The 20,415-nt window shown below is 40.0% G+C and overlaps 1 protein-coding gene across 7 annotated transcripts in view; it reads right to left on the minus strand.

Annotated features, from left to right (window-relative positions):
• DPP6 (dipeptidyl peptidase like 6) overlaps positions 1–20,415 on the minus strand; it is a 541,800-nt gene that overhangs the window by 121,418 nt on the left and 399,967 nt on the right. For all 7 annotated transcript variants that reach the window (XM_040056360.2, XM_040056368.2, XM_040056348.2 and 4 more), the window contains exons 4-5: positions 14,995–15,089; positions 12,620–12,694 (exon numbers count right to left, since the gene is read on the minus strand). In XM_040056360.2, coding sequence (XP_039912294.1) covers positions 12,620–12,694; positions 14,995–15,089 — 170 coding nt within the window. The remainder of the gene's footprint in view (positions 1–12,619; positions 12,695–14,994; positions 15,090–20,415) is intronic.

The following is a 20,415-nucleotide window of genomic DNA, read 5'->3' on the forward strand; positions in this document are numbered from 1 at the left end:
CAGTGGGAGGAGCCAAACATTCCTACCTGGATAAAACCTGAGATTCGGAACACCAGGGCAACATGTTTGCACTGGATTGTCAGGGGAAAACTGGACCCATCTCGCCACCACTGGACCCTTCTACAGGATCATCTTTATTCCAACAGAACCACATCTGTCACTCCAGGAGGTCTTGACTGGACTGCTCCCAACACCCTGAAAACAAGGGTGTAAGGTCGTATTCTGACTCTGTCACTGTTTCTAGGATTTGTTTGTTTGCTTGGTGTTTTTTTTTTTTTTTTTTGTACTACTACATTTGTATTTTTAAGATTCCTAGTGGAGAACTGTTATTCCTATTCCCATATCTTTGCCTGAAAATCCCCTTAATTGCAAAGTTATAATAATTTGGAGGGAGGGGGTTTACATTCTCCATTCCAAGAGAAGCTCCAGCTTTCCCTGACAGACACCTGTCTTTTCCAGACTAAGACAGACTGAAAATTAAATCATTGTCCTTGTTGTTTAAAGGACAACCAGGACAGCTCTCTAGGCATGCAGAGCTGTGAATGCCCTGCCACCCACACCAGAGAGGTTTCCTGGGAGAACAAAGTCACATCAAGGTGACATCAGGGAGGGCCAGCACATTCCTACCATGGGGAGTTGAATTTTGGAAGCATTTATAATGCTAGCTGAAGCTGATTGTGCTGGGGTCATGCGCCACAGGCCGCACACACAGTTAGTATGTAAATCTCTCCCACAAACATACAGAGGCTGTGCTGGGATTAGAAACTGATTTTCCAAGCACCAAACCAAAGGTCTCTGAAACATCAAAGCCGAGGAGTTACTCCTTTGCAAATAATCCCATCTCAAGTTTGCAAAAGAACCGTAAATAAAGTGTGATGGCAACATCCACCACATTAATGGATGGACTGCCGTGTTGTGAGAGAATGCTGCTAATTCACCTTCCACAAACTGATTATCTATCTCAGCTGCTTCATGATAATAATTCCTTATTAAAAGATTAGTTTTCAAATTATACTTTGGAGAGCCTTATACTGCTGACAAAGCCAAAAGGGAATTCTGAGGCCGGCTTGAGGATTTATGACTTTGTGACGGCAGTGGAGTGGATGCTCTTTTTGTTACAAAAGCAGCTCCAGAAGCAACTCAGGCCACAGGTATTAACATACAGCTCGTGTGCCAGCTCTCACCCCTCGGAGAGCATTAATCCAATCTGCCAACTGCTGCTGCACTCTAATACAGCTCTGCCCTGCCAAGCAATTACAAAAGCCTCCTTTTGCTCCCGAGCCACCTGTCCCTCACAGCTCTTCACTGGCACCACCAAGCCCTTGCAGTCACTGGCTTAAAGGACAACTGCTCCATTTTTAACTGGTAAATAAAATGGGAGCTGCAAAGCACTCTGTAGAATTTTTGCACCAGCCTTTGTACACTTGTTGATGCTCAAGTTATTAGAAAGCAGCTGCAATGAAGCTGCAAAGAATTGTGAATGAGGGCTATCAATAAAAAAAAAGAGCTCATTCTTAAGTTGATCTTTCTAAACTTTTATCAATATTCACATCACAGATATAAACTCCCAGGTTTCCCCTCCCACCCTCTTTTCAGAAACTTGGAAATGAGTGAAATTATCTAGTACATAGTTGTGATTCTAACACACCAAACAATATATCTAAGGAAAAGAAGTAAAAGATGAACAAACTTTATTGTGTATTACAAGTACAAAAGTAGCCTGAGGCCAAATAAAAATTTTAGAAGGAGACAGCAATTATCCCAAATCCAAGAAACATAGAACACTTTCTGATCCATCCAAACACACCCACAGAAACACACAGCCATGATTCTCTAGAAATATTTGGTCCAGACCCAAAGTCTGTCCAGTTCATTACACTGGCTCAGTAGCCCAAAATCCAGTTCAGACAGAAGACTAGAGTTATCTGATTTACAGACATCCTTTCCCAAAATACTTCCCCAGGCTCTTGCACTTTGCAGGTTGGAGTGTTTCTCTCTGCAGCTGTCTACCTTGAGGGATGTCCCTGCCACTGACCTCTCCAGCCATTCTTTACAACAGCATTTACCCTTTTTGCACCTACAAACTCATGCAGCAGCTCCCTTTTCCCAGACAATGGTGCCAAAAGCTTGTGTGGGGTATGATTCCTCTCAGGGGCCCTTTGATGTTTATTTTAGCCTTAGAATTACACCCTGAATTGTACTGTTTATGGAGGGAGCCCAGGAGAGCTGGTGGGGATGGGAGTTTACAGGGTTCACATCCACATTCACTCGACTGACTCTCACCTTCATTGTCTTTGGAGCTGCAAGTCTGAGGGCTGAAGGACAGCATGAGAAATCAGTGCTTAATACAGCTTTTAATGAAACATTAGATAAAGCCTTCTTTCAAAGAAACATTTCTTGAGCTGTACAGACACTGACTGGAAATATTTTAAAAGCCTCTTTTTTGTGAAGTTTACAATGCAAAGGGTAAAGCTTTGTAGCAATTATGTGAGAACCAAGCCATGAAAATATGCTGAATGCTTAGTATATTTTATTGATTCATTTTTAAATAATTCCCTTCAGAGGCAGAAATGAACAACTACAGAACCACAGCATATGTTCTTTCTATTAAAATTTACTCTTAGCATGTAAAAATTCTTTTTCTGCTGCAGCACCTGAGAATGTGAATACTACAAAGAAGTTAACACTGGCATTGAAATTTTTAAAGTTGGTCCTAGGCTCAGGGCACTTTTAGAAGACTCAAAGAAGCTGAAACAAGAAAGATGAGCCCATCAGAAAACATTAGAGAGCAACACTTTAAAAGCAGTGAAGTGGATGTGAAAGAAATGAAAATATTCAGATGTATGCTAGGAACCTTGGTCAAAAATTGTCTCCCTGTTCAGTGAAAGATTAATTTTCCAGTTCCATGTGAGATCAGAAGATTCAGAGCTGTATCTCAATGTACACTCAGATCTAATTCACTGGAGGAAAAAATCCTGTATTTTGACATAAAGAAAACAAACTGAAATCACACAGAAGGCAGGAAGACATTTAATGTGTTATCTTTGATTCTATGGGCAATTTCCACGGGGAGGTAAATGGTCTGTGGTGACGATGAGCATCTCTTTGGGAAGCAGGGAGAGAGCAAAGGGGACAGGAGGGAGCACAGAACCTGCCCTGCTCCTTGCCTGCTGCAGAGCCCTTCACAGCACTGCCATCAACAGCATCACTCTTCCACTCCTGCACACAAAAATATGAGGACTCATGCATTTAAAGACATGACTAAAGCCCTATGGTTCCTCTCCCTTTTCAAGAAAAAGCTGCTTCTGGGCAGAGAATAGAAGAAAAAAGAATAGAAAATTCCATTTTCAAATCTGGGTCATTAGCTGCCCAAGGAGGAACATTAATTATTGGTTTTAACATTGAGCTGGTAAAAGCAGAGTTCTGCAGGCAGTTAAAGAGATAAAAGGCACTTGTTCAGGGTAAATGCAGAGAGCCACACACTCCTTGGATTTAGACATGTAACTTGGCTAAAGAGGAGACCATTTACGTCAGAAGATTTGCATTTCTGAGTACAGCAACTTCATTGGGGTGCCCTGCATAGACAGAGCTGGTTTTCCAGAAGAGGGCACTAAATATGTATTTTTTCACTATTTCAGTGAATAAAAATTAAAAAAAATAAAAAAGGACTAGAAACCAGAAGAATTAGATCATGGAGTGCTTCATATGTTTCTGCAGAGACACCAGAATTAAATTCTTCTAGTTTTGCATTCTGAAGCTTTTTAAATCACACAATAATCACACAATAAATGTTGTTTTCTCATTTTGTATGCTACTCCTAATGTATTTTTTACCTTTACATTTTAAAATAATCACATATACTTATTATGAGCCAGGACGTCCTTAAAAACTTAGGAAGCAAATTTATAGAACTGATCTCTAATTCAATTCTGAAGCCTCTCTATGTTGCAAAGAATCTAATTATTTATTAGATTTAATTTTTTTTCAATAATTTTTATACTGGTATTTCTTTCCTTCCTCATAATGCAAAGTTACCCCATGTTTCATTAAGATAGATTCCCATGCAAGTGCAATTATTTTACTGCTGTCCATCTGATTTTGACTATCTAGAAAACCTTGTACATTATCTTATGAAGGCTTTATTCAAAAACAAATTGAAATTTATTTTTAAGACATTTTGTGAATCTTATTAGAACATTCATCTTTACTAGTTTGTTCAAGTTAGCTCATCTACACATTCAGAAAAAGAAGCAGAATGAGAAATATAACCTTATGCAAGCTAAGAAAAATTGATTATTTTTGTATCATGGTGTTTTGCCTTGAGGCTTTTTTTATTTTTCCTTCCCTGCTTGATGAAAATCTCATTTACTAAAGAAAATATTTACAGAGGAAGACTGCTGATAGCTGATACATAATACACCTATGTACTTTTGCATGACAGGATAATTATTTCTGAGTTTTGGTGCTCCTCTAGGCTTCCCTGGAACTGTGGATTTGCTGTTCAGTTTACTGATGTGTATCTGTACCTGTGAATAAATGCAAGATAGAGTTTATTGGCCTTTGCTCCATAAGCAAGGCTGTCTAACTTAGTCTGAAAAACAATTTTGCACTCAGTCATGTTTGTGCAATTTCTGTTGAAGTCTCCCAGCTCAATTCAGGAAGCTTCTGGTTTAGTTCTAATTCAATTTATCTGCATTATTAGGAGAACAGCAAGGGTTTAAACCATTGCTCTTAATAGGACAGAAGTTAAAGCTCAGCAGGTGAAGTCAGCAGACTCAGTTTTTGCTCTGCATTTTGAGTTTTTAAAACTCTCCATTTCATGAAGAGTATTTTGTTGCAATGATCAGACTCAACAGTCCCTAGAGTGGAGAGGATGGAGACTCGGTAAGGAACTGGGTTTTGGTGCAGTTTTACCAAAACCATTGCTACATGGAGATCAGGCACCAGCAGAACTGGAATGTGGGGATGGAGGGCTGCAGGCTGTGCTGAGCTTTTCTTCCCAGCTCAGGCAAACACAGCACGTTGTGCTTTATGAATGCACCCAGACCATCATTTCAGAAGCACAGACGTCCCCCTGGAAACATCCCCCAAACCCAGGGAGCAATAGAGCTAAAAATCTGATATCCAGTGTGATTTTATTGTTGGCCCATGAAAGAGCTGCAGGCCCAAAGTCGCCACAGCGGCTGCAAATGATAAACCATAGAATGGGTTGGGTTGGGAGATCATCCAGCTCCAACCTCTCTGCTATGGGCAGGGACAGCCTCTACTAGACCAGGTTCCTTCAATGCTGAGACCATCCCAGTCCAAGAATGCCTGCTGAGGATGAGGAGAGTACCCATTCTTTGCACTTCGGGGATGCAAACATATTTTCCACAGATAACAGACACAAGCAGGCCCCACCCAGCCATTCCTCCTTGCTGACACACAGTGCCCGTCCTGTCTCTTTTATTAAGAATGGAAAACAGACAAAGTATGCAGACTTGGGATGTGTCTTTTCATTGCATTTCTTTTTTCCTAGTTTCTACTGAGTTACAATGCCAAACCCTTAATTTTAAATAAGATGAGCCATTGCTCCATGGCTCAAGGATCCTAACTACCAAAATGTCGCTACAGTATATTTGTTTAGGTTCCTAACTTCCCTCTAACTTCTTGATTAAACTATTTTTTTTTCTCATTAAATCAGGCTGTTCCAAAGCAGAATTGCTGTCAAAAGCAAAGAACCATTAAGGCCACATAAAGGAACGCAGTTTCTGCTGGAACTTTGACAGGATTTCAAATGAACCATGAGGGTCCGCCAAACCAAATAAAGAAGAGGTTTGACTTGTTTTCTTCCCCTGTGTTAGTCCAAAATTGGCCCTGAAATTTAGCAACCTGAAATCAGCAATTTCTGTAGTTTCTCCCTCAAAAGAAAACTCTAGGAATAAACTTGTCAGTAATTATTACTCCACTGGCCTATAACTGTGTCCAAAATTTTCTATTCTAAACAAACAACGGGACAGAAGTTGGTGGAGTATTGACATCTGAGCAGGAAGATCAAATCTTCTCACTATTTGATAACATGCTTATCACTCAATTAAAGTGGGTATCCACCCTCCTATAGTAAGAACTTTTAATTTTGTGAGCGTGTGCAGCAGAGGCGATTTGGCAACAAAAGGGCCGTGCTGCTGAAGGCACGACTGAGGACACCTGAGAAGGCAGTGTTTGCACAACTCTGAAATAGAGTTTTGAAAACCCACAGATCCCCCGAGGGTTGTGTGGCAAACCTCCTTCTCTTTCTGTGCCACTGCAGATATCAAATATTAATTAGCCTGAAACAATTACTGATACCAACACATGACAGCACGCTGGTGCATCTGACAGAGATGCTGCTGCTTCTGCCTGCACTGAGATTCAGTGGTAGGAAAACCTCCCAGCTGCTGAGGTTTCACGTGTTAGCAGCTTTGGTTACTCAGTGAAAGCTGACCATGAAGATCTCCTGGCTTAGACAGACTCCCCCAGGTTGGACAGAAAAGCAAATGGGAGTGTGGAAGTATTTTGGAATCAACCTTCTCTGATGCCTTTGAAAATTCTGTTTTGTCTATCTGGTCAAAAAGAGCTGATGAGGGAATTTGTTCATGGTGGGTTTGAGATTGGAAAATATAGACCGTCTTTCACAAAGACCAGATTCATAATTAAAAACCACCACAACATTTTATTTTTAAAATAAAATATTGCCTTTAAGTGTTGTAAAAAAATAGGTGCTGATTCAGCTTCAAAATCCAAAGTAAACTGTCACCCACAAAATAAACCTCTTCTGTGCTCTCAGCACATTCTTGTTAATGCAACACTTCTGGACACACAGGCCTTAGCTTTAGTCATGTAAATGTGGCTGAAGCACTGCTGTTCTACCACAAAAAGGTTAAACAGCACTTATCAAAAAAGGTTATTATTCACACTACTGATCTTAGCTGTTAAAAAAATTATCACTCAAAACAGGAACTGTAAGAAGAGAAAGAAAGGTGGTCCCCACCTTCAGCCCTGATGCCCCAGAACAGCCTCACTGAAAACCCACACAGGCACACACATAAAAATGCTGCCATTTTCAGAAGCTGTGAGCATTTTATTGAAATTTTAAAGATTAGCTGAATGGCAATAATAATATTTATTCTATGGGAAGTAACTGAAGATGTTGCTTTCCTGAAAATTTACCAAAATTATTTGACGAGTGACTGATCTAGGTGTTTTCCACTAATTCATTGATAACATTATTTCTACTCGTTAAAAATGCACTGAATGACTACAGTCATGCAGCTCACTCTTCATTCACAACTAGTTGGTGAATTGAGGAAAGAGAAGATACTCTGCATGAAGATACACACATGCACAGATGTAATAACAGAAATATTTTAACTAATATAAACAGTATTTGGATTGAGTCCTTTTCTTCTTATTATTTAGTAAATGATTTATCCTAATACATTATTTATCCTAATAGCAGCAACTATTTCTCACAAGTATATGAAGTTGCAGTGCTTTAGGCTTGAAAATGTTGGAAAAAATAATTTTAGCCACCAGCCTTTGATATAAGTGAACAGTGCCCTTATATTGTGCAGCTTTCCATAGAGGACTCCTTCTGATTTATGAACAACAATGACTAAAAACTGTATTCACATTAAAAAGAGGATATTAAAAACCATAAACATGGGCTTTTTACCTCAAAATGGCCCCCATAGAAACTAATAATTTACACCAAACACCAAAAATTAAACAACAATCAATAAAATAGCATTATTTTATGACAGAAATATTCTATCTGTGCTCGCTTTATCATGAAATCACTAAACATTTTCAGTGTTCCTGAAAAGAACATTGGGTGAGAATGAAAAAAATAAATTTGAAATATATTTATTGCCATAGAAAGAAAACAGATTTATATAAGCCTATTTCTAGGCCTGGAAATCAATTTCAATTAAGCAATAAATATCATGACTGCAGTCTGAGCAGTATTACTGAAGATAGTTATGACAGTGTTCAATTTTCAGAGGTATATTTATCATAATAATGTTTATCACCTAACTCAAAAGGATGTTGTGAGGATTCATTAATATTTATACCCATTAGTGTTTTGGAAATAACAAGAATTATATTACTTTAATTTTCATACAACTAATTAAATTAGTACGAGGCTGTAATTGGACCATAAGCACAAAGTCTATTAATTCCACATAAGAACAGATTTGGAGAAATAATAAAAAATAGTAAGAACAATAGTAATATGTTGCTTTCTCTAAATAATGTTTTTTTACTTAATTCACCCTCTAAATACCAAGTCTAAGGTTTGGTCTGGGTTTTTCTGAGCTCTCTTTGGTCCCACCACTCGTGTTAGAGATACAGGCATGGAGAACAGAAATACCGAACTCACCACATGAACTAGGCTAAAAAATAATAATTAAGTTTGTTCTAATTACAACAGTGATCAATTCTCTGCAGCCTTTGGGATTAAAAAAGAGCATTTCTTCTACTGTAAAATAGGTAACAGGATCTGTTGTATCAGCTGCAAAAATTTCTGAGCCCTAACTTTGTCCAGAAGCCTTTGCAGTTTGCTCTGTGCTAATCAGCCAGGATTTCTAAGTGTAATTGTCCTTAACTGGCACAAACACAGTAATGAGCTGGTAAAATTGGAGGCAAAAGAGCAAAAACTTTCAAGAAGAATCTTGGCAGCTTTAATTCCTCTCTTGCATGATGACAACACCGATTCCTAATAAAGGCAATTAAATATTCACTATTTAACATCCCACTGTGTCACTCCAGAAAATAAGTTTTCCCACGTATTTCCTCTGTTTCTTTTATTGCATTACGCCTGTCCTGGTTTGGGCACAGGACTCAATATACAGCACAAACAGAACAGACGATTGGGGATACAAGCATCATAAAGTTACCCTAAGACAACGCCAACTCCACTGGTGTGCACAGAAAGCTGCACAAGCTTTAGCCACTCATCTTTACTCTTACCTCCATCACAGAAATGCCACGAGATCTAAGGGTTGCTTTGTCACTTGGCTATTTAGGAAACCCCTTTTGGAGACCAGGGGTACCCACAGAGGTGGTTCCAGCCCCAAAACCTGTGGGGCACACGGGGAGCACAGGGCTTGCCCAAAAGTGCTGGTGGAGCCACGAGCTGGGCAAGGGTCCTTGGCCAGAGACAGCCGTGAGCCTCTGCGCCCCTCCTGCTGAGCTGCTGGGGCCAAACCCCGTCTGCCCACGTGTTTTGGGGTTATTAAACCCCCCATCAGAGCCCCACACACTTGTTTTGGTGAAGGATGATGTGAAATCAGAGTTTCTCCACGGAGGTGTTTATTCCCCAATGCTTTCTCGAAATTTCACTCTGCCGTTTTGGCCTCAGCTTGCACCTTGCTTTGGCACAAAGAAACTAAAAATAAACAGCAGAAAAACTGGGGGAGTGTTTTAAGACAAAGAAGCCTGGTGCCTTTCCTGTGACCTTTCCAGAAAAAGAACAAATCTTCTGTGTTCAAGGTTAGAAAAGCTCTCTATTAGCACAAGGCTTACCCAGAATATTGCTGCCTGAAAGATTAAACTTCTGTAAATACAAGCACTGCATTTTAAAAAAAAAAAAAAAAAAAAAAAAAAAAAAGGCATTTACAATGAAACCTGACAGCCAGACTAGCCACAATGTACCCACACCAGCCTCACAGCTGTCTGCCAAGCTTCCTGGGTGAAATATATTTTAAGGAAGGTGCTTTTATCCATTATCCTTTAAAAATGATGAAGTGATACAACAGGAAAACACATTAGATGCCTCAGGATCTTTGCAAAATAGGTGTCTGGCAGTTCAGTGCTGTGGTATTCCAGGGTAGGGATCACTGCTGTCACCCAAACCAGCACTGAGCTGAGATGCTTCCGTGCAAACAAATAGAAAAGTAAAGGAGCAGCTATTACTGGAAGGAAATGACTTTGTGGCACTTTTCTTAAAAATATTCTGCTTCATTGGAGGGACACATTGTGCTCTTCTATTTTGATGTTTATTCCTGGCTGGTACTAAACCAGAGGCTGAATCCATTCATTTCAGAATTCTGACAAATGATTAACTCATACTATGCATATTAAAATATTATACACATATGTAAAAACAGCACAACTCAACCATATTAAAAAAAAGATTAAAATATCTATACTCACAAATAATTAAAAGGCAGCACATCACACTTTCAAATAGCAAAAAAAAAAAAAAAAAAGAAACAATTTCTGGCAGCTACAAAATAAGTAGGGAATAATTCCAAGAAGCTCCTTTTTTGAAATTGTAGAATTAAACTTTAAAGACATGTCCTCTGCCAATACATCTCCTGAAATTTCCTTTTGACTTTGCAACAAGGACAACTGCCCAAGGCTTTGCTAATCAATTTTTTGTGTCGCAGAAAACAGCGTAATTTGAATTTTGTCCAAGAATACAGTTTGAAATGCAGAAAATGTGAAGAGCTAACTAACATGCAATTATTTGTAGCCACAGTCTGCATACCAAGGGAGAAGAAAGCCGAAGAAGTAATTTAACAGTTATTTCCATTTTAATACACAGAGCCACCCATCATGGCCTAAGGCTGCAATAACCAAGACTGAACCCAACTACCTCTCCATTAGCATGCTTCAAAACAGAGCAAAACAAACCCCAAAACAAATCAAACAAACTTTCTTTTCTCCATAAACACGGATCTTAAGAGAATAAAAGGGGGGTGTGTTTTGTTTTATTTTGCTTCAGGAATTCTTGCTATATGTGAATAGCTGAACAATTTGCAGTGTTCTCTCACAGTGAGTGTATGCCACATCCTGAAATGTTGCCAAAGCTCATGTTTTCAGCTTTCCACCCTGGGTTTTTCCTTTCTAGAAAAAGATGTGGTGTGATGCAGGAGGTACCTGTCTGTGTGCTGCTCTCTTTTCTCCAGACAGGCATCTTAAGGAGCACAAACTCAGTGTTTTCCTGCACCTCAAACTCCCAGGGATGCAAGCACTGACATGCAGAGAGGAAGATGAAGAGGAAGCACACCCAGCCCATCCCTTTCCATTCCTGTTCCCCTCCTGCCACATTGCCCACATCAAGCACTCCTGCCACAGACTGAACACAAAGTCTGGGCTGTAAAAGCCCCCCTAACTCTGCTTCTTTCAGATCTTCCGAGTGTGCAGTCCTTTCAGTGGATAGAGGCTGAGAATAAAAAAGATAATTTCTCATTACTGTTTTATTTTCTTTCTCTTTTGTATTGTTTTGTCATTAAAAGCATTTTTGTGCTGTTCTCAGAGGAACTGAGGAAGCTCTCCCTCCTCAAGGCTCTTCCAGCCTGCACAGTGCATGTGAGCAGAGTTGGCACAGAGCTTCCACAAAGGCTGATTTCCACTAAAAGAACTGAATTTTACAAAACATCTCTGACTCACAGGGCAGGGAAATTTGAGAGGAAGACTTTGCTTGCTCAATGACCCTCAGGCTGTCTTTCCCATGTTTAGAATTAGCTTAACACTTCCCCATCCATTTCCATCTAGAGCTCAGCTAAGCTTCAGGTAAGTAAAGTCACAGCACCGGCAATTTTCCAGGAAAAATCATTACGAATTACTCCTCAAGTTTCTGATACAGTTATATTTTCCCTTCTTCTAAAACCAGGCATGCTTCTTCTGACTTTTCCTAGCACCAAGTCAAGAATAATTTCAAAGATGATAGCAGAGAAATAAAATGAGCAACAGACCTACAACTTTCACTACCTAAAGGTTCCAAAAATTTCTTTTGGTTAGCAGCTGAAATGTTATTTACATTATGGAAAAACAATTACAGCTGTCAGTGAATTAATTATTTTAATTTTGAAGAATTGGTGGTATTCTAAACTATGGAAACAAAATATATTGGGCTTATAGTTCATCCATGTAGTACAGCATAGCTATCACTCAAACATTTCTGGCCTTATACCAGCAGAATTGAGAAAGACAAAAATATTATTCATTCAGAAGAATTGCCTCCCCCATGTTTGATTCTTTGGTCATCATTCAAAAATGACTCATTACACTTTTCCCTTTTGAAGTTTAGTAAAAAATTTGCTGTAGTCCAGAACTTAGTAGCAACCTAATGGAGATTTTTTACAAATGATTTATACCTAACCCTCTGAAGAAAAGGATTTATAATGAAAGTGATAGCTCAAGCCTAACTGCAGCACTGGGAATGGTGACACCATAATTAATGTATTATTTCAGTTGTGGAAGAAACTGACAGAAGCTTTTTGTTCTGGAGAAGAAATTTATAGGGTGACAGAAAAAAGCACTGTGGGGAAAAAAAAAAAAACAAAAAACCCACAGAAGAGGAATAGAAATTCTTGTAGCAAAGACATGTCCTTACAATCCCCCTCCCGAAGGCTATAAAATCCTGGCAATGACAGTGTTTCCTCTACGGTCTAATTTATACCTTTCTCCTCTACTAGATGGCAGTGTGACATGCTCTCAGAATTGCTAAGTGAGGGGGTTTCTTGCTTTGTTTCGTAGGAAACAATTAATTTAAAATATCATCTTGCTGGCATAAAAGTGAGGGGAAAAAAAAAAAAAAAAAGAAGTTAGCCACTGGCTGTATATTTTGAAATCAAATCTGTTTACTTACAGGTTCAACATCGAAGGCAAATAGTGCATATTCCCTGTCAGGTGACACTTCATACCGGATAGCTTTTAAGGAGACCTGGAAAATAAATACAATTTTGAAACAAATGTCCTTCAGTTTTCAAGCTAATGACACCTAGAACTAATTGTTATGATCATCTCTCTAACGATGAAGAATACTGCCAGAATTAAGTGTATTGAAAAATATGACAACTTTTTTTCAAACACCAGGAATGTTATGTGGGCACCATAAGAGAAAGAATGAATGCATTGTGGCTTAGAGCAGGCTGTATCAAAAAACCCAGAATTTTCTTTACAATCTTCCTGCACAGTGACTGGTGAGGTGGCAGATGTAGGCAGTAGTTAGCAGAAAACTCTGATGAAAGGCAATTTATTAATTCCCTCTCATTATGCGTATTCACTGGCCAGTGCAGGAGATAAAAACTGTAAATAGCTTCTGCAGCAAATTAGAAATAGAGACACCACCACCTCCCCAAATAAAGGTAACCCAGGGGAAAACTATTCTGTTTTCCCCAGTTAAAAGTCTTTGGGATGCTGCAGTGATCCAGTGCACCCTGACCTGGGCTCTGCAAAAATCAGCACCGTAAATCTTGCTAACAAGAAGTAATGCCAGGGTATTTCAGACTTGCCAGGAATTACCTCTTTCCAGCTCCACTTTTCATTTGTGTAGCGAAGCCATTTCTCCTTCCCAGTACGTTTCAACATAATGCATTGCTGGCACAGATGGCACCAAGGTCAAAGAGAGGTGCCACGAACACATCGCTCATCCACTGCCTTTTAAATCTCACCCTCTCCCCTAACAAATTAGATGTAAGTCCTTGAGAGAGTCCCACAGGGCAAAATTGAAAGGGGAATTGGGGAAAAGACAGAGCACCCCACTGGGGAGAGTCCTCCCCAAGGCCAGCGAGGACGGATGTGCTGTGGGGAGCCCAGGGGACAGCCAGAAGCAGAGGGGACAGCTCACACCATCACAGAACGACTTGGGTGGGAAGGGACCTTTAAAGGCTGTCTACTCCAGCCCCCTGCCATGAGCAGGGACATCTTCACCCTGACCAGGTTGCTCACAGTCCCATCCAGCCTGATCCTGAGCATTTCCAGGGAAGAGGCACCCACACATCTCTGGGACATCTCATGGGCTGATGACCCAGTGTAGATCAGTATGGGGAGGGACGGGGGAGCCTGGGGACCAGCAGGGTCAGCATGAAGACAGACTTTATTTACTGCTGTGTTAATAACATGGGGAAGGGGAAACATGACCAAGCAGCAAAAGTTTTCTGCCCCAGGGCTGGGAATGAAGAGGAAAATTACATGTCTGAGTAAAGTGTAATGGCAGCTCTTGCACTGGGACTTTCTGGATTAATGTGGAGGTGACCTGCAGATGTATTTACTGAGAGGGCAGAGGAACAAAGGTGGAACAGGCATTAGGGTGGCAATTGCATGAAAATGTAGGATTAGCTTGTAGCACTGTGCTTTTCTTACAAAAGGCAAAAAATTAAAAACCAGTGGAATAAACAGAGGCCAAATGGAGGTGATTTGACTTCAACAGACCTTGACACTAAAGGAAGCCAGCCCATGCCCTTAGAATTGTAAAGGAAGGGGTTACACTCTGGTAAAAGAGGACTGCTTATGTGGTGCAGCAAAGTTTGAAGGTTAAATGCAGCATGTGAAGTTGGAATTTGGGCCCTGCCATAATAACTCAGTGATAAATTCTTTGTCTTATTAGAAGATAATTAATACAATTGATGTACTAACTTCTGCCACGATGCTGTTTCATCTACTACAAAACACTTCTATCACTATAAGCAATACTCTGTATCAGATTTGACTTTGTTTTCTTTACATTCATTTTAATAGTCACCTATTAACTTCTTCCCAACAATTTCTTAGGGTTTCTCTCAAGTACAACTCCACTTCTATTCTCAACACTACTCATAAAAAACACTGAAACTGCACTTCAACCATTAGGCAAAAAAAATCAGCAAATGCATAAATTAAAAATAAGTATTTGTGTAGAGGAATGTAGAGAATGACAACAGACTGCAAATTATATCAACTGTCCTTTTTATTAAGCATGCAGAGACAAGAATTATGCATCTTTCAATTATATATGACATGCAAGACTTGCTGCAAATCCCTATATGATACTTTGCAGAAGTATGAGAGAAACTGAGCTTGCAGAATAATAACAAAAGCTGGAGTTCAATCTCACATTATCCATCACTGCATAGCCCATTGTATTTCCAGTGAATTGCTTCTCCTTGACAATACATGAAGTTGAAACCCAAGTCATTTTCTGCTTTACTGATCCAACTTCAAGACAGCTGTGAAATTCAGCTACTTGTCATAGAAAATACTCACAATTTTTTTGTTTTCTATTAATATGGTTGAACTGTTGGTTTCGACATTCCTCAGAATCACTGTGCCATTCTGGTTTCTATAAATGAACTCATTATCTGCAAAGAGGAAAACAAAAGGTCATTAAGGAAATTTGAAATTGTCTGTTTGTGTGGAACCTAATTACAGACTTAAACCAAAAATACTGCTGGAAACTTCCTTCTGAAGAACACAGAGTGTTTTTTAACACAGCCATTGCTAAAAGTGGCTTTGAGCACAGCCATAAAACGATGCGGTTAGTGTTTGTCACATGTTTGTTGTGCCACACTTTCCCTTAGATGAATGCAAGAGTGACCTGTTTTGAATGTACATACACAGCTTGCTATATAGTTAGTGTGGAAAACAAGGTCAAAACCCCCCATTCATTATGATTAAAGGTTTCCAAGTTTTTCAGTCTCTATAGGAGTTTAATAAGCCTGGAGAGTCTCTGAAAGTGAAAGGCAAATGACCCTCTAACAAAGCAGATTCTGGAACACAATATTGTGCTCCAGCTCTAGCATTTGTTCTTCAGACTTATACCAGAAGGAAATACATGCAGAGAAATCACCATTTTCACATGAAACAGGGCAAGTCAGCTTGTCTCTGTGCAGTTTTGGACTACTCCAGCTCTCGAAACAGGTGGACAAGGACAAAAATACTGGAGACAGTGTCCAGCTCTCAAAGCACACAAAAGTCTGCCTGACAGAACACAAATGTCTGCCTGACAGAAAGGCTGGGGCAGACATTTGAAAGAGACTCCAAATGAGGGTCAGGCAGCAGGTCAAAAGTTCAGGATGAAAAACAGTATGACAATAAAGGGATGTCATAAACTGAAGTTCAAGTCTGATCAGTACTTACGTGCACTGCCCTGAAGATAAAACATAAAACAAAAGTCCCAAGCACTCTGCCATTAAAGGAATCAGCAGTTTTTCTTGGCACAGGATTAGGGCTTATGTGGTTTTTTTGCAACTTGGCTAAACTGAGACTGAGAACTGATGGATCCTAGCAAACCTCTGCTTCCAGTTTCAGTTAGGGAAACAATTCCTCATCACCTACCATGAGGGTGGCTACCCCAGGAGTGTTACCATGATGCAACAGGGGCTAGGGACATGTGCATGGTTTGACATTATCCATGGGTTGTCCTGGGATGTGACAGGTGAGTTTAAATCCTCTAGGATTTGTACAAGCACAAACCCAGCTCACTCTAACTAGAGAGGGGTGCACAGCCCAGTTGGGGTGATCTGCTAAAGGCAACACTGGGTTTTGAAACTTGGTTCTTTCAAACTTCGGTGTACTGACTTAGCATACTCCTTATCCACGCTTCAGTCTTTTATTTCTAACCTGGTGATGATAATCCTCATCACAGTCACCTTTATAAAATGCTCTGAAGTTGCAGATGAAAATCTTCTATGTTGTCCTTACTGCTGTCAATAAAAAAAATCTCCTCCTCCATAGCACAGATTTACACATAAGTGGAAGAAGAAGAAATCTTCTCTGAGATTGGGATGAATCAGATTCTGTAAGGGCAAAAGGTTGCTGCAATACAGTTGATCCTCTCAAAACCACTAGGTTTAGAGTTTAGTTTTAGAGACTAAGATTCTCAGAGTCCAAATCCGAGCAGCAGCCCTTCAGACTCACAGGAAAAGTTTTCAAAGCATAACTTTTTAAAAAATTACGGAATAAATTTTATCAGCACCTTCTATCTTGAATTAAAAAAAAAATAAATCTGAATTAGATTGACTTGCATTTATTTTTAAAGTATTCCTTCATACAATTTATGACTGAACAAACAAAGAAACTTAAACTTGAGAAAGAACTGATTGAACAGAGCTAGGACAGAAGTAAAAAAAAGTCATTAGCAGTGTGGAGAAGAAAAATAAGGAATGCTTATTCCCTGCCTTTTCCAAAATAAATACTGGAAGGCACCAGGTGACATCAGTTAGTGTCAGGTTCAACACAAATAAAAGGAATTATTTCTTCATGCTGAAGGCAAACAAGCTGTGGAAATCACAGTCCCAGAACAGAACATGTGCCAGGGCTGCAGGTGGATCCAAACTAGAATTAGAAAAATGGAAGAAAAATCCATCAAAGATTATATGTCTCCAAGGGGAATGCTTTCCAGGAAGCCCATGAACCAGTCATTGTGAGGGACTAAAGGAATATCCTGAATCCTCAGCGGGAGAATTTTGCTTGCTTTTTAGAATCTTCCTTAAGTATTTGCCCTTTTCCTGGAACATATGCCAGAAGAGACAATCCCTGGGGTCTGATCCAGCAGCAACTGGATTTACAAGTCTAACTTCCAGCTTCCATGTCCAGATCCTTAAGAAAAGTGGTTTTGCCAACATTTTAGGAAGTAAGGCAATAAAAGATTTCATGCTTCATACACACCTGGTCTTTATATACTCAGGCCACAAAGTTTGAAGCATTATTTGTTATAAGAGGAAAGAATGCAGTCTGAATTTTTATTTTCCAGCAATATTTCAGGCATTCCAGAAACAACAGGAAAAGTTAAACGGAGAGACAGACTATTGCCTAATTATCAGACATGCTGAAAAATATTACTGCTTTAATAATCACCCTCTGTCAACAACACAGAATGTTTTCCAATTACACGCTAAGTTCCAGACAGAAAAATGTATTAAATATGGCCAGCAAAACATTTGGATAATTGTAAGGCTCTCAGGATATTTCCTAATTATAGAAAAACAAACAAAAAAAAAAGTGATGAAATTCAGCTCCAAGTTGAGAACATAGGTAAAGTAGCTTATTAATCTAATGAGTCTGTGAAGCTGTTCCTTGAACACTGCAGGAATGGATGGAAGTCACATTACTGCCCATAATGCCATTGCTAACAAATTTTATTGCTCCTTATGCTCCAAAAAACCCCATAACATTTTAATAAACTATGAGACTTCAAGCTTACATAAAAGTTGTTCCATGGTTGGCAGCAGAAGATAACAGACCTTCCCATGATTTGTTAAACCGTGACAAGTTTAAAATCAGGTGTTAATCCGCCGCATGTACTTTTAGAATGCATAAAAAAAGAATAAATGAAGCAGTGCTGATTTGTTAGGGCTGTAAATCTTGCCATTATATTCAATACCAGCCATCAACACACTGTCTGAGTTAATGAACAGAAAATTGGTCTGCTTAAGAGAAGAACAAATTGATGTGCGATACATTCCAAACGAAACACTCTGACGTTTAGCTGGGTCTTAGTTCTCAAAAGATGAATAATATTCCTGGACTTCTGTTTTGAAAATGTGTGATTAGTTCCAGTGCAAGAGCATTTATTTAAATGGGACATACCTCAATCAAAGCCAGAGAGCAATGCAGTGGCCTCTGTCTATAATGAATTCTGTCCAGCAAGCTGATGAGAATTTGCAGCCTGATTTATAGTTGCCACCAGAGCTGATAAAGGTCATCACTGCATCTCATTTTTTATATCTGCCTTTCTTTGGGGCTGGTGTTCAGTATAAATGATGCCAAAAATTATAATTTTCAGGCATGCAGCCATTCATTCCATTTCTTCAATCTTTCTTGGATTTTTTCCATCTGTTCTTCACCAAAGAAGTCGTGGATGCCTCATCCCTGGAGGTGCTCACGGCCAGGATGGTTGGAGCTCTGAGCAATCTGGTCCAGTGGGGTTGGAACTGGGTGGTCCTTAAGTTTCCTTCAACCCAAACCTCTCTCTGATTCTATGATTCAACAGCAAAGTTCACTTTTCTAACTCCTCACTCCTCTTTCAGCTTCCAGGAAATTGTCTGGGTGGTAGACAACATTTTCTGGCTGTGAATGCAGACACAGATATGTAGTCACACTTGAAAAAAAAAGTGACTGATTGCAAAAAACAGCAATTGCCAGAAATAATGGATCAGCCTTGGGGCTGTACAGAGTCAGTGCAGGGGAATGGGGAGGCCTGAGGAGAAACTTTTAAAAACCTGCTAAGCAGAACAGGTGGAGTCATAGATACCAGCTGCTTCTCTGTGTTGAATTCAGTCAGGAAATGCACAGGCAGAGAAAACAGACCCAGTGAGAGGGAGCTCATGTCCCTCGAAGTCACTGAGCCCTCACCAGGAACAGTACAGAGAGATTGGGCACCAGAAAAAGAGCTCACCACAGTGGACAAGAAGGTTTGGGACAACTTTACTTTGGGAAGGAGCAAGTTTGAGCGCTGCCAGTGCAAAGAATTTGAAGGAACTACATCCATTGACAGGAACATAGCATCAGGGCCCAAAAGTTTAGTGCAGTAAAGCTTCTCTGTAGTCCACATTACCAGAGAGAAGAGACTGGTTTATAAGATACCAGCAGGACTATGCCTGTGAGGGGAATTTTCATTATTGGTCAGAGGTTATGGAAAGCAGAAAGCAAAACCGAGTGATAAAATATGAGAACAAAAAAGTATTTAAATCCAGCTCTAAAAAATATTTTAATTAAATTGTAATTTTCTATCATTTTAGTAACTGATGAATGAAAAGTACACAAAAAAAGGTTATGAAATTCACATGCAGCAAGTCAGCAGCAAGAGAGAGTGAAAGAGAGTAGAGTTGGGACTGTTAGGACCCCTCCAGTCTTTTAGAGCCACAGATTTAGAGGAAAAGGCAACTTCTTCAGTCCTGATCAACAGACATGAAAGATAATTGAATGAGTCTCAGTCTGATGAAAGCCATCATTGAGGGAATTATCATTTTCAATCCCTAAGATTAAGGAAGATCGGTGAATAAAGGAAATTTAAGTCATGAAGTTGTTCTAAGCCATTTCAGATAAATGAGCCTCCAGATGCCAGCAGGATTGGCACACATATTACACTGTGTCAGGAGAGCAGACAGCAGCAGGTCCTGTGGGATGAGCTCTCATCCTTCCCAAGGGAGAGAGGCCACTTTGCACCAGGCCAGGTGCAGGGATGATGGGATGGAGCTCTGAGCTGGCACAGCAAATGTCACAGGGCCACCAAGAGACCACTGGCACTTCTCTGTTTTTCCTCATGGGAGAGAAGTCATTGTGGGGTTTTTAACGACCCAAAGTCATTAATGACCTCACCCGCTGGGGTCATTTTAATGACTCAAAGTCAGATCTCTGGTGTTTTATCTTACACCTGAAGGGCGAGTCTTGCAGGAGCCCTGCAGCGCTGCCCACTGTGGTGCACAGCATCTCTCAGCCCTTGGCCAGGCTGAGCCCACCCTCACCGAGGTGACAGCAACACCTGAACCAGCCAAGGGTTTCTGGGAGTCCTCCCAGGCAGGAACTGATCAGACACACCTGGATGGCACTCACCGTCCAACAAGAGAACAGGCAGGAAGATTGCAATTGTCAGACAGATGTTTCTTCAGACAATTGGTATTTTACATGATGTAGCACACTTGTATTCCTTTGGAAAGATACATGAGGATCAGGCAGCGGAGTTAA

Source organism: Hirundo rustica, chromosome 1 (assembly GCF_015227805.2).
Source record: "Hirundo rustica isolate bHirRus1 chromosome 1, bHirRus1.pri.v3, whole genome shotgun sequence".
NCBI lineage: Eukaryota > Metazoa > Chordata > Aves > Passeriformes > Hirundinidae > Hirundo > Hirundo rustica.